Raw genomic sequence first — 23,753 nt, 5'->3', positions numbered from 1 at the left:
GTTTTTTTTAACAACCATAAAATCATTTCTCGTACGATAGTAATCTCTGGGAGCTCCTCTTCCTACCGAATCAGTGAAAGGAGAAAGAAGCCCCTTCCCCCCAAAGAAAAAAAATCTATTCAAATACTCTCTGCTAAGTTATTTGAATAATAAGTTCTCGAGTCTCAAGTGATCCAAAAATATTGTATGAAAACCTTCCTCCTCCTTCCCCTTATCCTGTTGGAGAGAGAGAGGGGTCATGAAACAAAAAAAAAAAAACATTTCTCGTACTCAAATATACTTCCATGATAAATTTGTTTTTTTTATTCGAATAGTTCACGGCTAATGCTTGAAAGGGAGACTCTTCTCCCCTTCTTATCTCCCCAGTGAAAGGACAGATGGGTCTCAAATATCGTATAAAGCTGACTCGTAACCTTATACCTTCCTATGTGGAATTTGGATGAGTTATCGAATAATGCATTAAATTATATTGAAAACCCTCTACTCCCTTTGTATCTGCTCGTTCAAAGAGGGTGGAGTTTTCAAATAATCATAGAAACCTTTCTCGTACACAAATAAACGCCCATGTTAAATTTGGTTCCATTTGCTTGATTCGTTCTTGAATTGAATTGAATTGAATTTAAACCATCTTTAAAATATTTGTCCTACCCATATACCCTTGCATGCCAAATTTGGTTCAATTTGATTGATTATTTCTAGAATTGTGCGAAAAATTGTATGGAAGCCCCCTTCCCCACTTCCTATTCCCCCATTGAAAGGAGGGAGAAGTATCAAACTATCATAGAAACATTCATCGTACCGAAATAAACTTCCATGCCATATTTGGTTGCTTTCGCATGATCAGTTTTAGAGTTATGAAAACTTATTACATTTATTTGGGGAACCCCCTCCTCCTCCCATCTGCCAAGTTTCACGCAAATCGGTTCAGTAATTTCCGAGTCTATAGGGAACAGACAGACAGACAGAAATCCATTTTTATATACATAGATATTCAACTTTGTTTAAAGTTTCTTTTTTTTTTATTTTTTTCATAGAAATTCAATATTTGATCTGATAAGAGTCTTATATGTAAATTGTAATTACATTTTTTTTTCACATTATATAAAAAATCGTTCTATTTGGGTTTTAAAAATATGAAAATGAATAAACATTTTTGTTATGAATAATACATCTTACCATTCCTGCTTTGGCTCTAGTAGTACCTTGATTCTTTAATTTTATTCTTTTAATTTTCAATTTTCATAAGAGAATTGTTGAATCTGCTTCCGATTAGTTTCCAAGCAATCAATGATGCAATCAATAGCATTTTAATATTTACTTTTGTATTTTTTTTAACCCTCATCCGCATTAGGGTGTCATTTTGACACCATTGCAAGTTTGAAAGCTTGTAACTTCTTTCAGAAGCTTCAAAATACAAAAATTTCTTCGGGGACCCAAAATGAATTCAAAAGTTCTTCAATATTGCATCTTTACTTTTTTTATGGATGAACCCTGGAAGCCTGGACAAAACAACTCCATTTTCCGACTTTTGGTGTCATTTTGACACCACAAAAGTAAAATCTATTTAAGTCGTTTGAATTATTATGAACTTCATATAAAACTTATATCAATAGAAACCTTGTAATGTCAGTAAAATATGTTTAGAACATTATATACAGCTATTAAAGTTACTAGTTTTCTCGTTATTCAGCATGAAAGAAAAAAAATCCGAAAAAACCTGCCTCACGAAAACTGCTGTAGTTCATATGTTACACGTCCAAAAAAATATTTGCCTTATGCATATGAAAGCTGAAGTTAATGCCTACATCATGGAGACAAGAAATATTTTTTTAAATTTTTTTTAATGAAATGGTCACAAAAAGTTTAAAAAAGTGGTCTAAAAAACCTACTTTTCATTCGATTGCTAGTAAATACTGTTTGAGCGATGGTAGAGTTTTGAAAAAAATATGACTACAAAATGTATTAAAATCCAACATTTTGCTGTCTTTAGATTTTTGATGCAATAAAAATTGAATTAACTGGAATTTTTCAAAGTTCACTACTTTGCGCGATTTTTTTACAAATGGAAATTTCATCTGTTTTTGTGGTCCACTGTCAGGTTGTACCCAGATTATCAGTGCTTTTACTTTGTTTGGACCAATCAAGGGTATATTCATTGGAAAGCACATTTAATCTACATTCTAGTGAGGTGCTACAATTCACGCTGTGAGATTTCACAAAAATATGAAAATTATAAATGTAAAATCATTCCTGAATTTCTAGAACTACAAGCACCGCGTCCAGCAAATCGTGTTTGTTTGCTCTCCGAGTAGGTACGGTGGGTGGTGATTCGGGCAGAGAGCGAAGCCGACAGACGAAATAATGATGCGTGTCGTGACTAGCAAACGAGAACTACTGTCAATAGAAAATTTCCAACCGCGAAACGTACGACACGCATCATTATTTCGTCTGTCGGCTTCGCTCTCTGCCCGAATCACCACCCACCGTACCTACTCGGGGAGCAAACAAACACGATTGTGCTTGTAGTTCTAGAAATTCAGGAATGATTTTACGTTTATAATTTTCATATTTTTGTGAAATCTCACAGCGTGAATTGTAGCACCTCACTAGAATGTAGATTAAATGTGCTTTCCAATGAATATACCCTTGATTGGTCCAAACAAAGTAAAAGCACTGATAATCTGGGTACAACCTGACAGTGGACCACAACAACAGATGAAATTTCCATTTGTAAAAAAATCGCGCAAAGTAGTGAACTTTGAAAAATTCCAGTTAATTCAATTTTTGTTGCATCAAAAATCTAAAGACAGCAAAATGTTGGAATCTTAATACATTTTGTAGTCATATTTTTTTCAAAACTCTACCATCGCTCAAACAGTATTTACTAGCAATCGAATGAAAAGTAGGTTTTTTAGACCACTTTTTTAAACTTTTTGGGACCATTTCATTAAAAAAAATTAAAAAAAATATTTCTTGTCTCCATGATGTAGGCATTAACTTCAGCTTTCATATGCATAAGGCAAATATTTTTTTGGACGTGTAACATATGAACTACAGCAGTTTTCATGAGGCATGTTTTTTCGGATTTTTTTCTTTCATGCTGAATAATGAGAAAACTTGTAACTTTAGCTGTATATAATGTTCTAAACATATTTTACTGACATTACAAGGTTTCTTTTGATGTAAGTTTTGTTTAAATCGGTCTTACACGCCAAAAGTTATAACGATTTGAGCTTATGGTGTCAAATTGACACCACAAGTGCTGATTAGGGTAATGAAATCTAATGCGGATGAGGGTTAAACGAGATTTTTTGTTGGTGATAAAGTTATAAAATGAACTACGAATTGAATTTAGCATTTAACAGATTTTGTTGCGAAGAACGACAGCTTGCTGTTAAATACCTCGAACAAAAAGTTTTGATTTGATTAACTCTGCCAAAATATTTGCACGTGATGTATAAACAATTATTGTTTAAAGATGCCAGAAACTACATTCTACTAAAAAATTCCTTGTTTTTTTTTTTTAATTGTGTATTCTCTGGGATGGAATATGAAAAAAAACGGTTCATAAAGTTTAATTCGGCACCAATCATATCGCTAGCCCCTCTTCAATCAAACGTTTCATGTCTTCTTCAAAATTGATTTATTTTTGTGACAATCCATTTTTTCGGCACATGGCTTATTCTTTTTCTTAATATCCATACTGTTTTTTTCCTTTAACTTTTGTTAAAGAAATATGAATTGGTATTTTTTGACTGAATATATTTTTGTGAATTATTTGAAAGCAGAAACGAATATGTGGTGAAACAGCAATATTTCCGATATCGGCTATAAGTTCGGCTGCTCCAACACTCAACAGCTTCCGTTCGATTCGTATAGAAAAATAGTGAAATATGGAATAAGAGGGCCATATCTCTGATCAGCGTGAGGCGACTCTGATAGTCTTCTTACGATGTCTTGGAAAAAATCAGATAAGGTTGTTACAATTTTGTAAATTATGTGTTAGTACAAATACGCTTATTTGTGGATTATTTGAAAAAAGGGGGATATGAAGTAAATGAAAAGCGATACATATTATGAATAGCGATACATAATAGAATGGCAATGTATGTATGGGAAAAATTTCATGATCGAATGTAGAAAACTGATCACATACATTTTGTAGATTGGCCTAGAAAACTGCGAAATTTCAGCTCAATTGGACCTATTTTTGGGGTGTCTCAGAGCGCTTAAAGTTTCGTTTTTTTATCCTCAAAAATCACCAAAGGGAGAACAAAAGAAAATTGCAATAATCGAAATTTGATGTCAAATGACTTAAAAATGCATGAAAAGATGAAATCTGGTGTTATCTCGGGAACACTTTTTTTCTGGAAATCCGGAAAATCAAAATTTTAATTTTGATGCCAAATGACTAAGAAATGTTTGAAACGTCAAGATCAGGTGTTATAAAAAAAATTTGGTCATAAATCGACTTTCTGGGCTTTCAAAAAACGACCGGTTTCACAAAAAAGTTTTTTTTTTTTGAGATAACCACAGATCTCGACCTTTCATGCATTTCTAAGTCATTTGGAATCAAAATTAAAATTTCGATTTTGGAAAATTTCCTTCGGTCCCCTTCACGTGATTTTTTAAATTGAATTCATTTTGGTACATGTGCCAAAATTGATCCGTGAAAAAAATTGAAAGATATCTGTCTTGATTTTCCGATGCGTTCGACGTTTTAACAGCCTCCGTTTAATTCCTTGGGAAAAGCCACTTAGGGGGCATCCATAAATTACGTAACGCTCCTAGGGGGGGGGGGGAGTGAGCTCGAGCGTTACGAATTGTGACATAGGGGAGGGGGGGAGGTATGCTCATCGTTACGTAACGATTTTTTCTTACAAATTTCAGTGTCATCGCAGCTATTTTGATGTCATGCAATTTTAGCAGAATGATAAGCGCTTATAAATTGTGAGCTTCAACATGATTGAAACTGGATTGGAACCATTTCTCTTTAAAGATTCTGATATAGACTTCTTAAAAAGTGTATTGAATATCCGTGAAATAACTGTTGGAAAATCGAATATTAGGTACACTTATCCCCATGAACTCAAATCAACCTTAATACGGAAATTATACTATTTTTTCTCTCAATTGAAAAAAAATGCAATTTTGGTTGCGTAACAAGTTTTGCTTCTTGAACAAAATAAAGTAAACAAGATAGATCATCAGTTAACAAGCACAGAGCAAATCGTAATAAGACATTCAATTTATTTTATCAAAGAATAATCATCAATGAGTACTAAGAAGCGATATGGATAGATATTGATTTCGTTATGAAGAACGTTAAAAAAATTATTTTAAATTTTTTTTTACCATTGAAAATCAGTATTTAAAAATAATGGGGGGGGGGGGGGGTGTAGTTATTAGCGTTACATAATTTTCTTAGGGGGGTACGTCGAAGCGTTACGATTTGCGACATACGGAGGGGAGGGGGTCAAAAAAGTGCAGTTTTTGCGTTACGTAATTTATGGATGCCGCCTTAACACATTAATGACAGTGGTAAAATCTAATTCTAGAAACACCAAAATTCGGTGTTCTATATTTTAAAATTCGCAGAACCAAATTCGACAAATTAAGTATTATTGAGTCACTAAAATTGCTGTGTTCAATTGAGTAGAATAAATTTTCATTATCAGATTTATAGCATTTGACTTATGCTTCTAAGAGGAGCATATTCGCGAAAGAGAAAAACGAGAAATCTCGTATTTGGTCCGCAATGTGTTAAGATTGACATCGTTTAGCTACCTTCGTAGTTCGAACAATCATTACTGTGAATTATTTGAAAAAGCAGAAGAACACGGGATAAAACCATCATATCCCCTATCTGGTGTCTCCGAGTACTTTTATTCGAATTATTAGCATAAAAATAAAAGATCTACTGATTTTTGTTGATAGGATGAAATATATTTTGATTTTTCAAATTATTTAGTGTTTGAAATTGTGGTAAACTAAGCAACATCAAAGAAAAGTAAGTCTTGGGGGTGTCTTCCAAATGATTCTTCGGACTTCAGACAGATTTTGAAATATAGTTTTTGTTTCGCAGCTCCTGTGTGGTATTTTATTGATCAGTTTGTTCCAAATGTACTGTTGAAAAATATTTATTTTTCAGCAGTGGCATGGAAAATATAAACAATGAAGGTCAAGTTTCTTTTATGTTATGCTATATCCTCAAGAATGGTACTTTCCGAAAGTATCATGACAAACATCGTGCTGCTTATATTTGTGAAATTACGTTAAACATGTTCCAGTAAATAAAAACATTGAGACATAGTTCCGTCAATTCAAAACTCAAGAGTCACATTCAACATCCTGAACCATTGGAAATTTTTGAAGAATTAAGAGATGTTTTAGTCCTAGACATTACTCAGTAACATACAAAAAACGCAAAACACTCAATGATTCAGAGCCAGATGAAAGCATTTGAAGCCATGAAGACATTTCTCATAGATCGTTTGAAAAATATATTGTCACCTCGTAACAGACAGTACTAATATTGTTGGATTGGCTGCCTTCCAAAAACCATTATTTATTTTATCGATTTTTTTCCCCAAGTTCAATCCATGAGTAAATAATCATGAGCAAATTAAAACATCGCCATTCCAAACCGTCAATAGAAGTTTTTTTCTTCATATGCTTCAGCATGAATTTCCATTCTTCCGAAATGGTTTGTAGTGACCAACGAGCCACTGTTTATCATTCATGTCGGCAAATCGTGTTGGGGAAACGTGGGATTAACTATTTGTTTCACCCGGCATGCAACCTGTTTAAATAGCCATCAGTCACGGGAATCACGAGAACCTGAAAACTCATTCATTGACTAATCGAAATTATCCAGACGACGACCAACCGGTGAAGTCCGTCGTCTGTTTTTTAAGCCCCGCACTTGAATCCGTGGTGGGTTCATACGTGAAAAACATGTAATCAAATTACCTAGACCTTCACACTCGACAAACGAATCGTCATGTGGGAACCCTTCCAAACAAAAAAAAATCGTTAAAAAATGTCGCCAATCCTTATCCTTTCTTGGCCCTGGTTTGGGTGGGCAGACAGGATTCCTGGTAATCGTCCTCGTAAAACCCTTGGATCAGCGTTGTGGATTTTCCCCCATATCGGGCAACATTCTTTATCCATTACCTCCTGGGATGGGCCGGATGACGACGCTTGGGGTTACTAAATTGCAGCATTCCGGGCGGACGTTCGACGGATCGAAACTTTACGACCGTTTGGCATCCTGCGGAATCGCCGATGGTCGTCCGTCGTTGGTAAACACAACAACATAGTCCCATAATCGAACGTTATCAATTTTCCTATAATTGGGTCACTAGGAAATATCAAAGTTCCGGTCTCAATAAATGGAAAGTAAATTTTTTGGATCCGACCTAAGACTTACGTCAATGATGTCAGATGTCTAAAGAGTTAACGGTAAACTATTCAAAGGAATTTCATTGAAATTTATGGTTTTATTGTAAACTAGAGGTAACATTTTTGAATCAATCTACTGAAAATTTGGTACCACACCTTACTGTGAATAGATACCGGACGGCACCGGAAAGGAGTTTCTCGAAGATAACATTGCCAAGCCAACGCTTCTTGACAGCAAGACGCGACACGATTGCTTATTGGAGACATTATAGTTCCTGGAAATTGTGTGCTCATAAAACGTCCGACTATCTTTTTATTTTGCTTTTATCGACCACATATACAATAGAATAAACACATAAGGAGAAGTTTTTCCACGGTTCAATCGGAAATGGATTCCACGGCCACTTGAAGAGCTTTACTATTTCTTGGTCATTTAATGTATGGACTTCATGTCTAATGAAGAACAAACTTTATTTCACAAAAAATGGTATAAAATAAATTGAAAACAATTGAGAGAAACCAGTATTTTTGGAAAAAGTTATCGAAAGTTTTCCACTGAGGGGCCATTTATCAACTTCAATAAGAACTTACTATGAGGCCGTTTATCCTTCATACTTCCATTCAAAACTTTTTACCTCATTCAACTTTTAGAAGAAAACGAAACTCGGTGCAACCAAAGTTTTCGTCCAGTTCGGAATAGGAGTTCAAAGGATATCCGAAGAGAGGAGGAAAAAGGAATGATATCGCAGTGTATTGATACCGATATCGTCAATTATATGCACGCTATGCAGTCATTGGTAAAAACATATGTTTTCCCGGACAGAGTTTCCCTTTCATTAGAACAAACAACAAGTACCAGTCAAACACAGCGAAGGCCATTAAATTTAAATGATTCCGATTGGTCCATGTGTTAATATTTCAAAAATAATTTGATTCATGTGTTTATACAAATTGGTGCGGAAGTTGTTTTGAAATTAAGTTGTCGGAATGGTGTCAAATATTCATGCAGAAAAGGAAAGCTGAAAGAAAAAATAGTTTTAATGGTTTGTATTGCATTCAGCAGAAACTGCGAAATATTCCAAATGATCGACATTCAAAAACAATTTTTAAATTTTTACTCTGAATAAGAGTTGAGGATTATGTTTGTGTATCACAAGAATAGAAACTGATTCATAAACTTAAATTGAGATGGTTCAAATTAAATGATTTTTAATCACTTAAACCAAACAATACTAATCAAATTGTTTTACTACCCAGTAATTTTTTTTAATGAATTTGGCTGTTTAAGTTAAGAATATCAAAATGCATTTTGAGATACATCCAGAGAAGATGCACAAATTCTATGCCACTCGGCGCTAAGTTTATGCCAAAAATGCGCTGACAATTGCACTGTGCCAAAGATGATATGATTGCAAAAGCACTACTGGCATAAAGAATGGAGCTCCCAAGCAAAATGATGCATGACCACTACATTCAAGCGAATTAAAAGAACATTTTATGGGATTTTCATCCTATTGGATAATTTATTTAAAAAAAAAAATTAAGTGAGAACCAAACCCAACGCAACAATCTTATTTCGACTTGCCAGTACGATAACTTTACCAGTGAACCAACTGAGTCAGTTAGAAAACGAAGGTTTATTGTCTGCCACTGACTTGTCTGAATGAGAATGAGATTGGAAAGAGAATGAGATGCGAATGGGATTGGAATGAGATGGGATGGCATGGAAATGGGATGGGAATGGGATGGGAATGGGATGGGAATGGGATGGGAATGGGATGGGAAAGGGATGGGAATGGGATGGGAATGGGATGGGAATGGGATGGGAATGGGATGGGAATGTGATGGGAATGGGATGGGAATGGGATGGGAATGGGATGGGAATGGGATGGTAATGGGATGGGAATGGGATGGGAATGGGATGGGAATGGGATGGGAATGGGATGGGAATGGGATGGGAATGGAATGGGAATGGAATGGGAATGGAATGGGAATGGAATGGGAATGGAATGGGAATGGAATGGGAATGGAATGGGAATGGAATGGGAATGGAATGGGAATGGAATGGGAATGGAATGGGAATGGAATGGGAATGGAATGGGAATGGAATAGGAATGGAATGGGAATGGGATGGGAATAGGATGGGAATGGGATGGGAATGGGATGGAGAATGGGAAACGAGAAACTGTTTTCTATTGCCTATTTGCATATACACCTACAGCTGCTCACTGCCGGATATCTTAGCCGGTGGTTGATTGCCGGGGGTTGGAAACAAAGAATGTTTAATTTTATAATGCCGATTTACATACTCACACAGCGCTTGGTAAATCATTCGACAATATTTTTTGAAATTGACCTTCAAATGTACCATGGATATACTTTTTTTATAAAGCCGCCTTTTGCTGTTAAAAAAATGCTTCAATTACAGTTAAGTTTTCTTAGCTCACAATCGAACTTTAAGAATTTGATTGCGTTAAGCTCAATAAACAAATCATTTAGCAATAAAAAATTGTTTTCCTTCAGAAATATTATCATACCGGTAAAGGTCCAACTTCTTCTTCATCGCCGGCATATATTTTAATAATCAAATATCGTTTACCCAAGAGAAGAAAATCAATAAAGCTCGTGAAAAGTCACAGCTTGACTGGGCGGGCGGCCAGCAAACGGTCCTCCTAATTCCGATTCACACATCAATCCGGGAGCTATCACTATTGCAACCAGAGCGCTCATTTCCATACCATAATAATGGTAGAAATCCGAAAAGAAAACGAGAAGCATCCGCCACACTTCCCGCTGATTCTCGCTCGGTTTTACCAAAGTTCAGAAGAACGGTGAAGTGGGTACCCGCGGTACGGGATATAAAATATTCAATGAGATTCGAGGGAATATTAAGAAGGTGGAGTAGCGATAGTAAAACGGGACTTCAATTAAGACGGACGATGCCGTGTTTTTCTATTCCCCGTACCGGCAAGGCTAGGAAGGTACAATTCTATTGGCCGGGGTATGTGTGGAGCATGTGGATATTTTCCCAAACAACAAGCTACGATTCGAGAATCCGACGCAATGGTAGTGACCGGCAGGAAGGTTGAGGTTGAGCTTTTGGGAAAAGGACAGATTTTGTGAGTAAGTTGTGGGTGGCAAGATTCGAATGATTTTTAAAGTTTAGTCGAAGATATCAAGAGTTCAATTTAAATTTGAAAACTCAGTGAGCTCCATTGAAAGATCGGATGATGTTCAAAATGTTACCAATAACTAGGAGAACATCGGATGACTTATCGGCCCTAAGGTGTTTATCAACAAAGATAATGGGTTTCAGTCAAATCTTGGACAAAAATTGTCCTTTTTGATATCGTATTAGATTAAGAGAATTAGCAAAAACAACAACTTAAAACTAGAAGCCCATTAGTTTAGAACTAATCACTTTGATTCTAAAGTTTTTCAAGTCATGACAATTTTCCTACTAATATGAAATATTATTAAAAAAAAAACCTGATTCAGCCCCAATTTCATTTTGTGTTCAGAATGGGGGTAGGCTTAAAAGCGGCTCTTGCTCTTCTAAATACCAAACTACACATTCAAAAAGGTTTGAAAAATAACAAAAGTCAACAAAATTCACAATTTTTCAAGATTCATAGAATTTAAGACATATTTTGATTAATTTTGGTGCCCTTAGTCCAAAAATGCGGTTAGTTTATTTTTCAATCAGCTTGTGTTTTTGAAATAACTTTTGAAAATGTGTTGAAAATCAATAAAGAAATATCTGCCCTTTTTTGACAAAACTGTCGTTCATTATAAAAATTTTAAAAATATATTTTTTTGAATCACTGATCAATTTCCCGAAGACTGCAAAAAATTTTGACTCATGAGAAAATACTTAGTCATAGAATTTTCTGTTCACTTTTTCGCATTCTTTACAATGTGGTAATGTTCAAAGAAGTTTTAATCTATATTGTATTAAGATGGTTTTTAAAGTCAAATTCAAATTGTTTTGCATTCTTCAACAAATTTGTGATTTAAATATAAACGATTTTGTTTTTTAATTTATCTAATGCTTGAAAAATGATTTGTAGTAGCAACTTTAAAGGTAAATTTTGATGCACAATGGTTATCAGATTGGTGATTGCTTTGTGCTTTCAATATTTACTACAAAACTTGAAATCCCTTATTCGTATTTTATCAATTTCTCATTGATAATTCAAGAAATCAAATATACCTACCTACACTTTTTCAGTATAAGCTTTCTCTGATGAATGGATGTTTTTTTTAAATATGTAAAGTTTTTATTGTGAAACTTTAAATAATGATCTTGTTAAGCCTTTTATTTCAATAACTGAAAGAATTTAAATAGATTAATTGACTGACTTTGATCTCTGGTACTGTAAATAAAGATGAATATCAATTAACAATTATTATTATACTTCCAAAACAATTTAATCATTATGTTTAATTTATGATCTGATCATAATATTTTTTAAGATTTTTTTTATCTGGAGCAGTGCTGCAAATAATCAGTGTCAGCTTTCAATTTTCAATTGAATTTGAAACGCTCAGTTCATTTATATCTGCATTCATCTGATAATGAACAGAAAGCTCAATCCCGAAAGTACTCTGAATACTCATTCAAGAATCGGCAACATCGGTACTGACAAATAATTACAAATGTGGTAAACAGTATGACAAAATTATGATAAAAAAATACAAAAATCTGACAAATATGACTTAAATTTTACAATATAAAAAAAATCAACGCATCTGTCGAAAATATGACAAATGTGATAAAAATATGACAATTTTTTTTACAAAAAACGACAAAACTTTGCAAAAATATAACAACTGACAAAAATGTGACTATAAAAAATATGACGAAATATTGGCAAAAAAACTCAAAAATAAGACATGCGTGGTAAAAATATGACTCATGTATAACAATAAAATGACAATATCATGACATAAAATTGTGATAAACATAAAACGAACTTATGACATAAATAAGACAAATGTGACCAATTTATGATTAAAATATTTGAAATATTTAAATTGAAGGGACAAAAATGTCGTCAAACTAGGTAAATTATGTCAAAGTGATAAAAATATGACAAATGTCGTAGATTTCAGATTGTTGTCATTTTTTTTTACCAAATTCGTCATAAGTTTGCCATGTGTTTTTTCATTTTATTGTTAATGTTTTGTAATAATTTTGTCATATTTATCAGATTTATGTCATTATTTTGTCTTATTTTCAACACATTTGTCATATTTTTGACTAAGGTTTATCGATTTTTTGTAATTTAATTGATAAATCAATGTCATATTTCTGTCTTAATTTTGACATATTTTTGTCATATTTGTCAAATTTTTGTCATAATTTTGTATTTTTTTTTGCCATGTTTTGTTATTGTATTGTCAAAATTTTGCTATATTTTTGTAATATTTTATGTCATATTTTTATAACATTTGTCAAATGTTTATCTCATCTGTCAAATTTTTGTCATGTTTTTGTAATTTTTTGTCATTTTATAGTTCATTTTTTGTCATATTTAGGCCATAATTTTGTCATATTTGTTAGATTGCTGTTATTTTATTGTAATTTTTTTTCATATCTGTCAGATTTTGGTCTTACTAAATGATGTTATAATTTTATCATGTTTTCACCATATTTATTTCATTTTGTCACAATTGTCAAATTATTGTTTTATTTGTCAGATATTCGACATGTCGTCATCAAAAAATTTATATTCTTCTCTCTTCCCGTCCGCTCTGAATAATCGTATAGTCTTAGCGAATTTCAAATCGTGTTTTCTTTTCGAATCCCATTTCACAATAGGGCTTTTGCTACCTACACATACAAGAGATCTGTTGGGCACATATCAACGGTTTTTATATGCAGCAAAGGCAAAATTAGCTTAGCTTAGCTTAGCTTAGCTTGATTGACTACTCACATCCACCTTGAATCATTGAACCCGAAATGCTACTCAAGATGTCTGGATGAAGAATTTGAAAGTATTCTAGTATAATCTGTGATTGATTTTTGATTTATACAATTAAATGCATTTCGGATTCCAAGATCGCAGGCGTGGCTAAGTAGAACAAGTTCCACATCGCCAATGGTTGCTACTCCGTGATTGACCGAGGCCATCAATTTTGTTCAGAGGTCAAATGAACGGAGCCTGGGATTGGCTACATATTCACAATGCATAAAACTGATGCTCTCTCTTTAAACATCAATAACGGCGCCGGCCACGTCCTAGTAGTCAATAGATAGATTAGGAAAAATGAGAAAGGGATGAAAGAACAAATTTACGCCTAAGGACCGAGGTCACCTCTGTATCCTTGCAAAAAAATTGGTTGGGAATGTAGGGGATGGGAAATGATTGGGGAACACTTTTGACTAGTGTTGTGCTGATAGTTTTTTTTTGCTGAAATATAATGTTTTATTATAACATCTACCCCCCTCTTACTGACCCAAAGTTAGGAAAAATACTCACGGCACATGAATTCTTTATAAGTAAAACGCCTTATAAAACCATTTGTTAATAAAAAAAAATATATATATTAAAACTTAGCCAGATAAGAAAAAATGTTTTTGAATGGTAATTATGAATAAAACACAATTGAAGTCAATTGTATGTATAAACTTGATTCTTATCTTCATATCTCTGATAGTCGTTGCTAACATCATTTAAAGTTCGAAATGATATTCAAACTGATGTTCTTAATCATATTTATGTGGGAATTTAATAACCAATAAATAGTTTAGAAGATCTAATAACTTGGTGAAAAACTCAGAAATAGAATGAAATAAAAAACATAATTGATTGAACCGTTGGAGGAAACTCGAAAAAATAGAACTTTTATCATTTTCAACAGAAATGGAAACTGTGATCACATATTAAAACTATGTTAATTTTTCAGCATTTTTTTATTGAAGAATTCATCCTGTAACGACTTCACGTATTTTTTTCTTCAACCACAACAAAACATGCAAACATTGCAATTAAACTTAAAATTTGAATTGGTGAAATAACGATTGGATGGTTCATAATCATCGCATGACGAAATCTTTTTTGGGACATTATTATAATAAGACAAATATTTATTAATAATTTGCTACATTGAAAACATTGTAGTGTTGAAGTTCAAATCCCTACAGAGAAGTTTTGATTGACTGATTAGAAAAATCACGAGAATACTTAGCTTTGATGTTTTTGGGGACCAAAAAACATGAATGAATGACTCCGAAGGTTCATCCACGATCAGTATGAGCGACCGACACTACTCCAGGAAGAAAGGAACTGGATCAGATTTTCAGATAAGATGAGCTTCACCCTCTTGAAACACGTCGAGAACGTCCAAAAACTTCTTGATAGTTGATGGATTACATAAATATTAAGCACAAACGAACTTTAAAATAAGGGTTTAACGGCACTTGATTTTTTCCGCTGAAACCCTTTATATGCAGCAAAGGCAAAATTCAACTAAAACTTCGTATTTTCCGTGAATTTAAGCGCATTTTCTCTAAAAAAGAGTAATTTGGTATATTTTGGATCATCTGGTAAAAAGTAGAAATGATTTTGTGGATATTTAGTAGAAGAATAGACCGGAAACAAGCACAGCAAAATTTTAAAAACCTCAACCATCTATGTAAGGCACTAGCAACGGTTGCCCTAGAATCTTTGTACGCAGACTCTGGTCTATCTTATAGATAGAGTTTTCAACCAGTAGGATGAAGTTAAGGGCTTCCGTCGTAAAATTTATCAACGAACTTTAGCAAAATTTGGTCTGCCACCACTGAAATTGATCGAATCCATCACAAAATCTTAATTTTTTCAGCGAACCTCACTCGCAATCCCAAACAAAACCTACAAAAAAGTATACAAATATACTGGCTTCTTTTTAATGTGCTGTAAAACAGAATAATTTCAATAGTTTTCATAATTTGCTTGAAAAAATAACTTTCTTCCAGTTTTTAGTCGGGTACCCACTCGTATACATACGCGCTTGATATCTCGGAAAACTTTCTTATCCATTTATCAGGAAAATTCGTTCGAAATTTTTATTTTTATATAACGTTCCGTAGACTGATATCACAATAATCGGTTACACATGAAATACGACTGATTATTACCACAAAACCCGTGAAATTACTCGCCAACATTTCTACGAACATCATTGTTTACTTTCCGTGGTAGCCCGAGTAGAAAGGCAGTGTTAAGTGAATAATATCACCAGAACAATCGAACTTTTGACTGACAGAGAGTGCAACTCTCATCGGAAGTAACCATGGCAGGCAAGGACCCAGATCCACCGGATGATAGAGGATCGTTCCCAGCATGGATGGCCAATAGTGAGAACGACGGTATCCTACGTATACTTCTCCTGCGTGTAGTATCCGAGGATGACGACAAACGACCACCTCTTCCACATAATCCATTTTTAATTTCACGATCTGTAGAAGCAATCGTCGGTTACAGAAACCGCCACTTAGTCTCTGCAATTAGAGAAGAGAAGGGAAATCGATATGTTTTGAGAACCCAGTCACCCGAAATCTACTCCAAACTTTGTAAAATGACCCATCTATTAGACGCTGAACAAACTCGTGTTGAAGTTGTGGATCACCCAACTTTCAGTTTCACGAAAGGTGTTGAATACGAGCCTGATACTAAGGACATGAGCGACAACGATCTCCTTAAAGAGTTGAGTCGGGAAGGTGTAACAGCTATAAAACGAATAACGACGAAAGATAAGCAATCTGGTGCCATTAAAAACACGCCCCTTGTCGTCTTGACGTTCAAGGGAACCAAGAGACCTTCACACATATTATTTGGTATGCTTCGGATTAGCGTTCGCCCATACTACCCGTCTGTGCTACAGTGCCGCAGCTGTGCAGCCTACGGTCACACGCGTAAGCATTGTTCGAGCGAAGCGGTGTGCTTCAATTGTTCACAAAAACACACACTCGACAATAACCAGGAATGTCCGAACCCAGCATACTGCTATCATTGCCATTGTGAGGGAGCCCACTCGCCGATCAGTAAAAGCTGTCCGGTCTTCCGAAAGGAGGAAGCAGTGGTTCGAATCAAGGTCGATAAAGGATTGACATACCGTGAAGCTCGCGAACAGATTGATAGAACTAGTCCCCAAATTTCCTACTCGAGCCAAGTTCAAAACCGCCTAAACGAGCACTCTGACAAAGATCGTGAAATCCAGTTACTCCATAAGGAAGTCGACAAGCTCCGAAATCAGTTGAAAGATTTCTCATTGTTGAAATCTCAGTTAGAGGCTCTGCAAACCGTGCACCAAGCAGCTCTTAGAACGAACCAAGAACTCGGAAATAGTCAAGTTACCAACAAATCAACCAACGAAAAACCGGAAGCACCTTCGAAGACTCGGATATCGCGAAAAGATTCAGGAAAAAAAAGTTCTTGCAATCAGCAAAAAGCAGCAGAAACCACCACCCAACATGATAACCAAACCCCTGTAATCTCTCATAGATATCCAAGTCGCAGCATAAGCAGGAAACGATTTCAAGAATCCCCTCCAACCAAATACGATAGAGCACCAAAGAAAATCCACCAGGAAAGTCCAGTCGAAGACGTTCGTATACTAAGCTCTGAAGAACAACCCTCGGATGATGACTTTGATGACTGATCGACCTACTTCAACTTTGGACCCCGATACTACAACCGTCTCAACCACCGCAACGTATAACGACCATAGCAATGCCACAGGTACCCGATTAAGGAACAGAAACGACCAAACGACTAACCAAAACCCGCTGACATCGAGCAGGAATCCAGCAACCAGGCATTCCCCCGTGTCAGCTTCGGCAGAAACTGTACCAACATCACACCATGAATCGTCTACTGCAGCAGCTGACACGGGGAACATGCCTTCTTTGGCAAGTATCCCTTTAATAAATCCTCAAGCAACATATCCAGCCGTATCTTATCCCACAGATGACAATGCTCCAGTCTACGAAAATCAGCACAATCAAAACACTTCCCAATCTACGCATCAGCAGAACCTAAATCCTCTCGGATTTCACATTAGCACTCAGAACTCTTCAGATCATCGCGTCACGACGGCATCAAGCAGGAATCCAGCAAACAAGCACCTCCCCGTGTCAGCCTCAACCGCCCCAACACCACTGACATTGCCTGAACAACTACCGGTAACAGCTGACACGGGGGAGCTGCCTTCTCTGGCAAGTATTTCAACATCCCGTAGGAGTCTGTCAAATTCAGCCGACTCTCTTTCTACAGATTCAACAGAAGCAGAAACTACTGGCAACTCTACCCTCGCCCTACAATGGAACATCCGAGGTTTAAGGACACATCGCAACGAACTCCAACTACTGATTTCGAAATTTCAACCTATAGCGATTTGCCTACAAGAAACGAATGCCGGAACGCATAATATGGATGTGAATTTCATCGGCCGTAACTACAAACTCCTGCTAGGAACGTGCTCTGCGCACAGTAGACAAGGGGTGGCTTTGGCCATCAAATCTGATACACCATTTCAACGAATACCGATCAATTCAAACATCCAAGCAGTTGCTGTCCGCATCTACACTCCTGTAGAGATGACACTAGTATCTATATACCTACCGCCCAGTGAAAACGACGTCATAGACAACCTACAGATACTGCTCGCTTCCTTACCAAAACCACTAATGGTTCTCGGAGATGTTAACGCGCACCACACTGCATGGGGCAGTTGCATAACAAACAGGTACACAATGGCAGCAAGCAGAGGGAATCAGCTACTCGATATGGTGGTAGATAACGGGCTTGCCATTATGAACGACGGTACGCACACACGAGTAGACCCTGTTACAGGAAAAACCCAGGCAATCGACCTTTCAATTTGCTCTCCTCGTCTTCTACAAAAATTCTCGTGGAAGATCCTAGCAGATACTTCCGACAGCGATCATTTTCCGATCCTGATACGATACTACGGTAGTATCGAAGAACCGATGAGACATCGTAAATGGAAATACGATCTAGCCGACTGGGAGGCCTTTCAAAACTTAACATACGATAGGCTCACCCCAGGAGAACCACTCACTGTGAACGAATTCACCGATATACTTATTACGGCGGCAGAGAAATCTATTCCACGAACAAGTGGCAAGCCTGGTAAAAAGGCAGTGGTTTGGTGGAACCCCGAGATCGAATTAGCTGTTAAAAAACGACGCAAAGCTTTGCGATCACTGAGGAAACTTGACGAAAGCGACCCGAGAAAGTCTTCAGCGTTGGAGCTATTCCACAAAACAAGGTCTTCTTGTCGGAAAATGATCCACGAAGCCAAGCAAAAATCATGGGAGGAACTGGTCGAAAGTATCAATCCTGAAAATCCATCTGCAGTGGTATGGCACCGTATAAACCGCCTCCAAGGCAAACGTAACGCTAACAATATCACCCTTCGATTGCCATCAGGGGCCACTAGCGACGGTCAAACTGTAAGCAATGCTCTGGCAGACGAGTACGAAAAGCGTTCCTCGGACTCGAACAATTCAACCCGGCTACAAAATATAAGCATCTCCGCCTTTACCACCATCGACCGACCGTATCTGGAAGAAACTTACAACGCTGACTTTTCAATGCGAGAATTAAAATGGGCTCTGGAACGTCGTGGTGGAAATTCTACTGGGCACGATAACATCGGATACCCACTCCTTCGAAATCTACCGGAATCTTCGAAACAAGCTCTTCTTGAGCTCTTCAATCGAGTGTGGACAACTGGCCAGTTCCCTCCATCCTGGCGCCATTGCATTGTAATCCCCATCCCGAAACCAGATGGTAACCGCAGCCAACCTGAAGGATACAGACCTATTACTCTTTTAAGTTGTATGGGTAAGGTTTTCGAAAGGTTGGTGAACCGCCGCCTTATCACCGAACTTGAAGCCACCTGTCGGTTGGATCGCCGCCAACATGCTTTCCGGGCCGGCCAAGGAGTAGACACGCATTTTGCTCAATTTGAAACCCTGACCCATTTCAACGATTCGGAGCATATTGAGCTAGTTTCTCTCGACATCTCGAAGGCATTCGATACCACGAACAGGATACATATATTGAGCACATTGAGAAAATGGAGGATAAGAGGTCGAATGTTAAATATTTTATGCAGCTACCTAGAAAATAGGACGTTTAGGGTATCCACAAATGGTTCGCTATCAAGTTTACGTCCTGCCGAAAACGGAGTACCTCAAGGGTCAATATTGTCAGTAACACTTTTCTTGGTTGCTATGCAGCCACTGTTCGATGTAATCCCGAGAAATGTTGAAACTCTCCTCTACGCAGATGACGTGCTCCTTATTGCTAAAGGAACGGACAAGATAATAATACGCCAGCAACTTAGACTAGCTGTTAATGCTATAATCAAATGGACAAAGGCGGTTGGTTTTACGATATCAGCTCCCAAATCTAAACTATTGCACATATGTGGAATAAACCATAGAAAACGAGGTCGACCGATCAAACTAAACACCGAACCTATACCGCAAGTTAGAAAAATGCGCATACTAGGTGTGCTACTGGACTCCAAAATGAATTTCCGACAACATTTTGGATGTATTAAACAAAGTTGCTCCAACCGTATCAGAATCTTAAAGATTTTAGGCTATCAGCTGAAGAGAAGTCACCGCAAAACTCTCCTCCAGGTTGGGAACTCCTTAATTGTATCCAAATTACTGTATGGAATAGGCCTAACTAGCTGTAACCTAAATGTAATGGACGAGATGCTTTCCCCCACATACAACGCAGTTGTAAGATCGTCATCTGGAGCCTTCCGTACAAGTCCCGTGGAATCTATACTAGCTGAGTCAGGCTGTCTGCTTTTTCGGCTTTTAGTTGTCCAAAGATTAGCACAGCTAGGTATTCGAATTGCAGAGAAAAACATCGACCAATGCCAGTTATTGATTGAAAGATCCAAAAATGTATTTCAGACAACCACAAACACCACGGTTCCGAGTATTTGTCCACGCTCAAGACTCACAGATCGTGCGTGGAATGACAACCCACCAAACATCGACAACACACTTAGAAACTCCATTAAAGCAGGCAGTAGTCAGCGGGTCGTTCGTCCTAAGTTTCACGAATTTATATCCAGGAAATATTCCACGCACAAGCAGATATATACAGACGGCTCTAAAAGCCACAACAAAACCGGAGCTGGTGTATATATACCACCCAGGAAGATTAGCCAAAATCTACCAACTGAATGCAGCATCTTTTCAGCAGAAGCGTTTGCACTAAATATCGCTGCTCAAGAAGTCAACAGAAATGAACCCACGCTCATTTTAACAGACTCAGCCAGCTGTTTAGATGCACTCCACAACGGAATTTCACAACATCCCTGGATTCAGTCTTTAGAAAACCACATACGAAATCTAAACATAACGTTCACTTGGGTACCGGGACACGCCGGAATATCCGGAAACGAGGAAGCCGATGAATGTGCCAATATTGCACGCAACAGTACACCTCCAGCTAATTCCAGAATTCCTGCGCAAGACGCTATACGCACCATCAAAACCAACATGTGGTGGACATGGGAAAACAAGTGGCGTTCAAATCAATCATTCCTAAGGCAAAACAAATATTTACCATCAAAATATACAGACCGGAAATGTCCCTCGGACCAACGTGTAATAACAAGATTGAGGATAGGCCATACAAGACTAACCCATGCGTACCTGTTCGATAGAAGATCTCCGCCTATATGTCAATTCTGCGGCGTCCAAACTACTGTGCAGCATATTCTGACCGACTGTCATGGATATAAAGAAGCTCGTGAAAGAAACAACATCAGGGGAAGTGTTTTTGAAATCCTCAAAAATGATGAACCATGTGAAAAATCGCTAATTAAATTTTTGAAAGAATGTAATCTTTATAAAGATCTGTAAACTGCAATTTACATGACACGAATGCCACGAAGATGGTAAAGTGTCACTAATAAAACTTAAAAAAAAAAAAACTTTCTTCCGTCGAGTCGTATTCATTTTACATCGAGCTGTCACTTTTGTTTGCCCAACGGCTTACTTATACTAATGCACTGTGCAAATGCCCTATTTTTGAAAATGGCAAAAAACAAATGCCTACTGAAATTATCAGCAACTTTAGCTGACACTGATTGAATGCTAAGGCTGCATTCACTGATCGAATACAGAATCGTGACAGAAACGCTCAAGCGAAAGACGCTTTCGTAGCAGCCGAGTGAAACAAGTTAGTTCGGGTTTACGAATGAGCTTTCTACTGACTGATAGACATACTCACATAGCTTGTCGTAAGCACGAAGATGACCGAGCCGATCAGAAGCGTTTATAGTTGTTGACTTTTCTATTCCATTCATTTCAGTTCAACCTTTTGAACAGATAGAAAATCACAGTCAATAACTAGGTCAGCAGTAAATGTTTATTTACTTCATCGAATTGCCAAGATACCAAATGTTCGTCTTTGTAATCTATCTGTTCCCTTTAGTCAAGAGTTCCAATAACTCTTAAGCATTACCCTCAAAATCATAACAATTTACGATCCTTCATGACCTTCACGAAAAATTAAACTCATGGATGTTATTCCTATGGTCAGAAGCTCAAAAGAATCTTCGATTGTTACAAGCCAAAAATGTAACTGAGAAGAATAATTCGATGACAATTTTTGAGTGACTGCCATTGCAAAACTGAATAACCTTTTTCCCACTGGTATAACATTGTTTTGGATGACCGCCGATGTGATTGAGCTCTCTTCGAATGTCATTGGGAAATGTCATGCGGCTGTTTCGATCTCAACTATCTTTCGTATGACATTGTGGTAACAAAAAATGTATAACAGCTGCATCCAAAATTCAGCTTTTACTCCAATTATGAGTTCTCAATATTTCAACGTCATTGGCATAAGATACGAAAGCCAGCGACGATGATTCGGCTGATTTACGATAAATGGGCGGTCCTTCAATTGAAACTCTATCCAATTTGTCCCTTTCTTTCTTTGACCGGTTCGTAAAAAGAAAATCTCACATATAGAGCTATAGCGTGGATCATATCAACTGATGAGTTGGCATCGTGGTAAGATATCTGACAGCGTACTCGGAGGACTGGAGTTCGAATCTCGGTCGATGTGGTAAATTCCTGACAAAAAAATCGTTTATTTTGCTTTTTGTGGGAAATCGAACCGTTGGAATCTTGTCATTGTAGCCTCCACTATTGTAGCTATATGCTGTTTTGGTAAGTTTAATACGATGTTTTCAGCTGATATATTTGTTTGAATAATTTGGTTGTTCCTGCAATATACCTTTTAGAATATTTGCTGGAATTTTGCCCGAGAGCTCAAGTCTTCATGTCAGTGACGGGAAAGCAAACATATCATCTTAGGCTAAGGCTGCCAGATTGCCCGGATATTGATTCAAAATTTTTTAAGTGTTCCTAAACTATTTTTTATTTCTTGAGCCCCATAGTTTAAAATGTAATGTATCAAAACTGTGCAGCTTGAATTCATGTCATGTAGTGTAGCCAATCTAACACTTGAATTGTTCGAAGTTTATGGATTTGTTAAAGCTGACTTGAGCTTATTCCAGGTGTTGAAAAAGTAGACCCAGGGAGATGTATGTATTAGGAAAACGAGGCGTGGGAAGACAGGTAGGTTATTCTCGACCGGTAGCACCAATTATATCGGTTAAACTAGCGCGCGCGAAAGATGATTCCTCATCGCGGGGGGCAGGTAATTGTGGGAAAATATAATCCGATTCAGAGCAGATTGTTATTTGCATCGATTGAATGTGTAAGTCGGCCGGGAAGTCGATAAGGGATTCCCATATCTTTGTTTGCCTTTGTTTATATGTTTTTTTTTGTTATGGTGCATTCATTGCAAATGTGTTTTGACGCATTCTCAATTTTGTTTTTTTGGTAGGTATTACTTGTAGTAACATTAGTTTGAAATAATAATAGTTTTGACTCTTTATTGAATTAGAATCCTATAGATGTGAATTCTGAAAAGAATTCTAGAAAATGGAAGTTATGAGGAAACCAGTTAGCTCTAAGAAACTTATACTTAGTTTAAGAACCACTGTTCCATGGATTCCCATTGGTCACGAAACAGCAGTGAAATGACCGGCGAAAAATTTCTGCTGTTGCACAAGAAAACTACGGGCAAGTACTCGAGGACTCACCGAGAAGGCAGCAACGACACGACGATGTGCTAATTGTGAGAGAAAAAACAAATGCGCTGGCACCTTTCGCAAGTCAAGGTCGCCATGTGGTGACAGGTTAACCGTTTTCAAAATCGTCTCGTAAGGATTCGCGTTTGGCAAACGGGAGCGTGTGCATAATTCCGTAAATTTTTTACGAGCGA

At 36.9% G+C, this 23,753-nt stretch overlaps 2 protein-coding genes across 2 annotated transcripts in view; one reads left to right on the top strand and one right to left on the bottom strand.

Annotated features, from left to right (window-relative positions):
- Positions 1 to 23,753, bottom strand: part of LOC129751783 (phospholipid-transporting ATPase ID-like) — a 143,043-nt gene that overhangs the window by 97,671 nt on the left and 21,619 nt on the right. The window lies entirely within an intron of this gene.
- Positions 15,685 to 17,052, top strand: LOC129753771 (uncharacterized). Its single transcript, XM_055749619.1, has one exon. The coding sequence runs from the start codon at positions 15,685 to 15,687 to the stop codon at positions 17,050 to 17,052; it is 1,368 nt and encodes a 455-aa protein (XP_055605594.1).

Source organism: Uranotaenia lowii, chromosome 3 (assembly GCF_029784155.1).
Source record: "Uranotaenia lowii strain MFRU-FL chromosome 3, ASM2978415v1, whole genome shotgun sequence".
NCBI classification, from domain to species: Eukaryota; Metazoa; Arthropoda; class Insecta; order Diptera; family Culicidae; genus Uranotaenia; species Uranotaenia lowii.
This window is presented reverse-complemented; position numbering and strand designations above follow the sequence as displayed.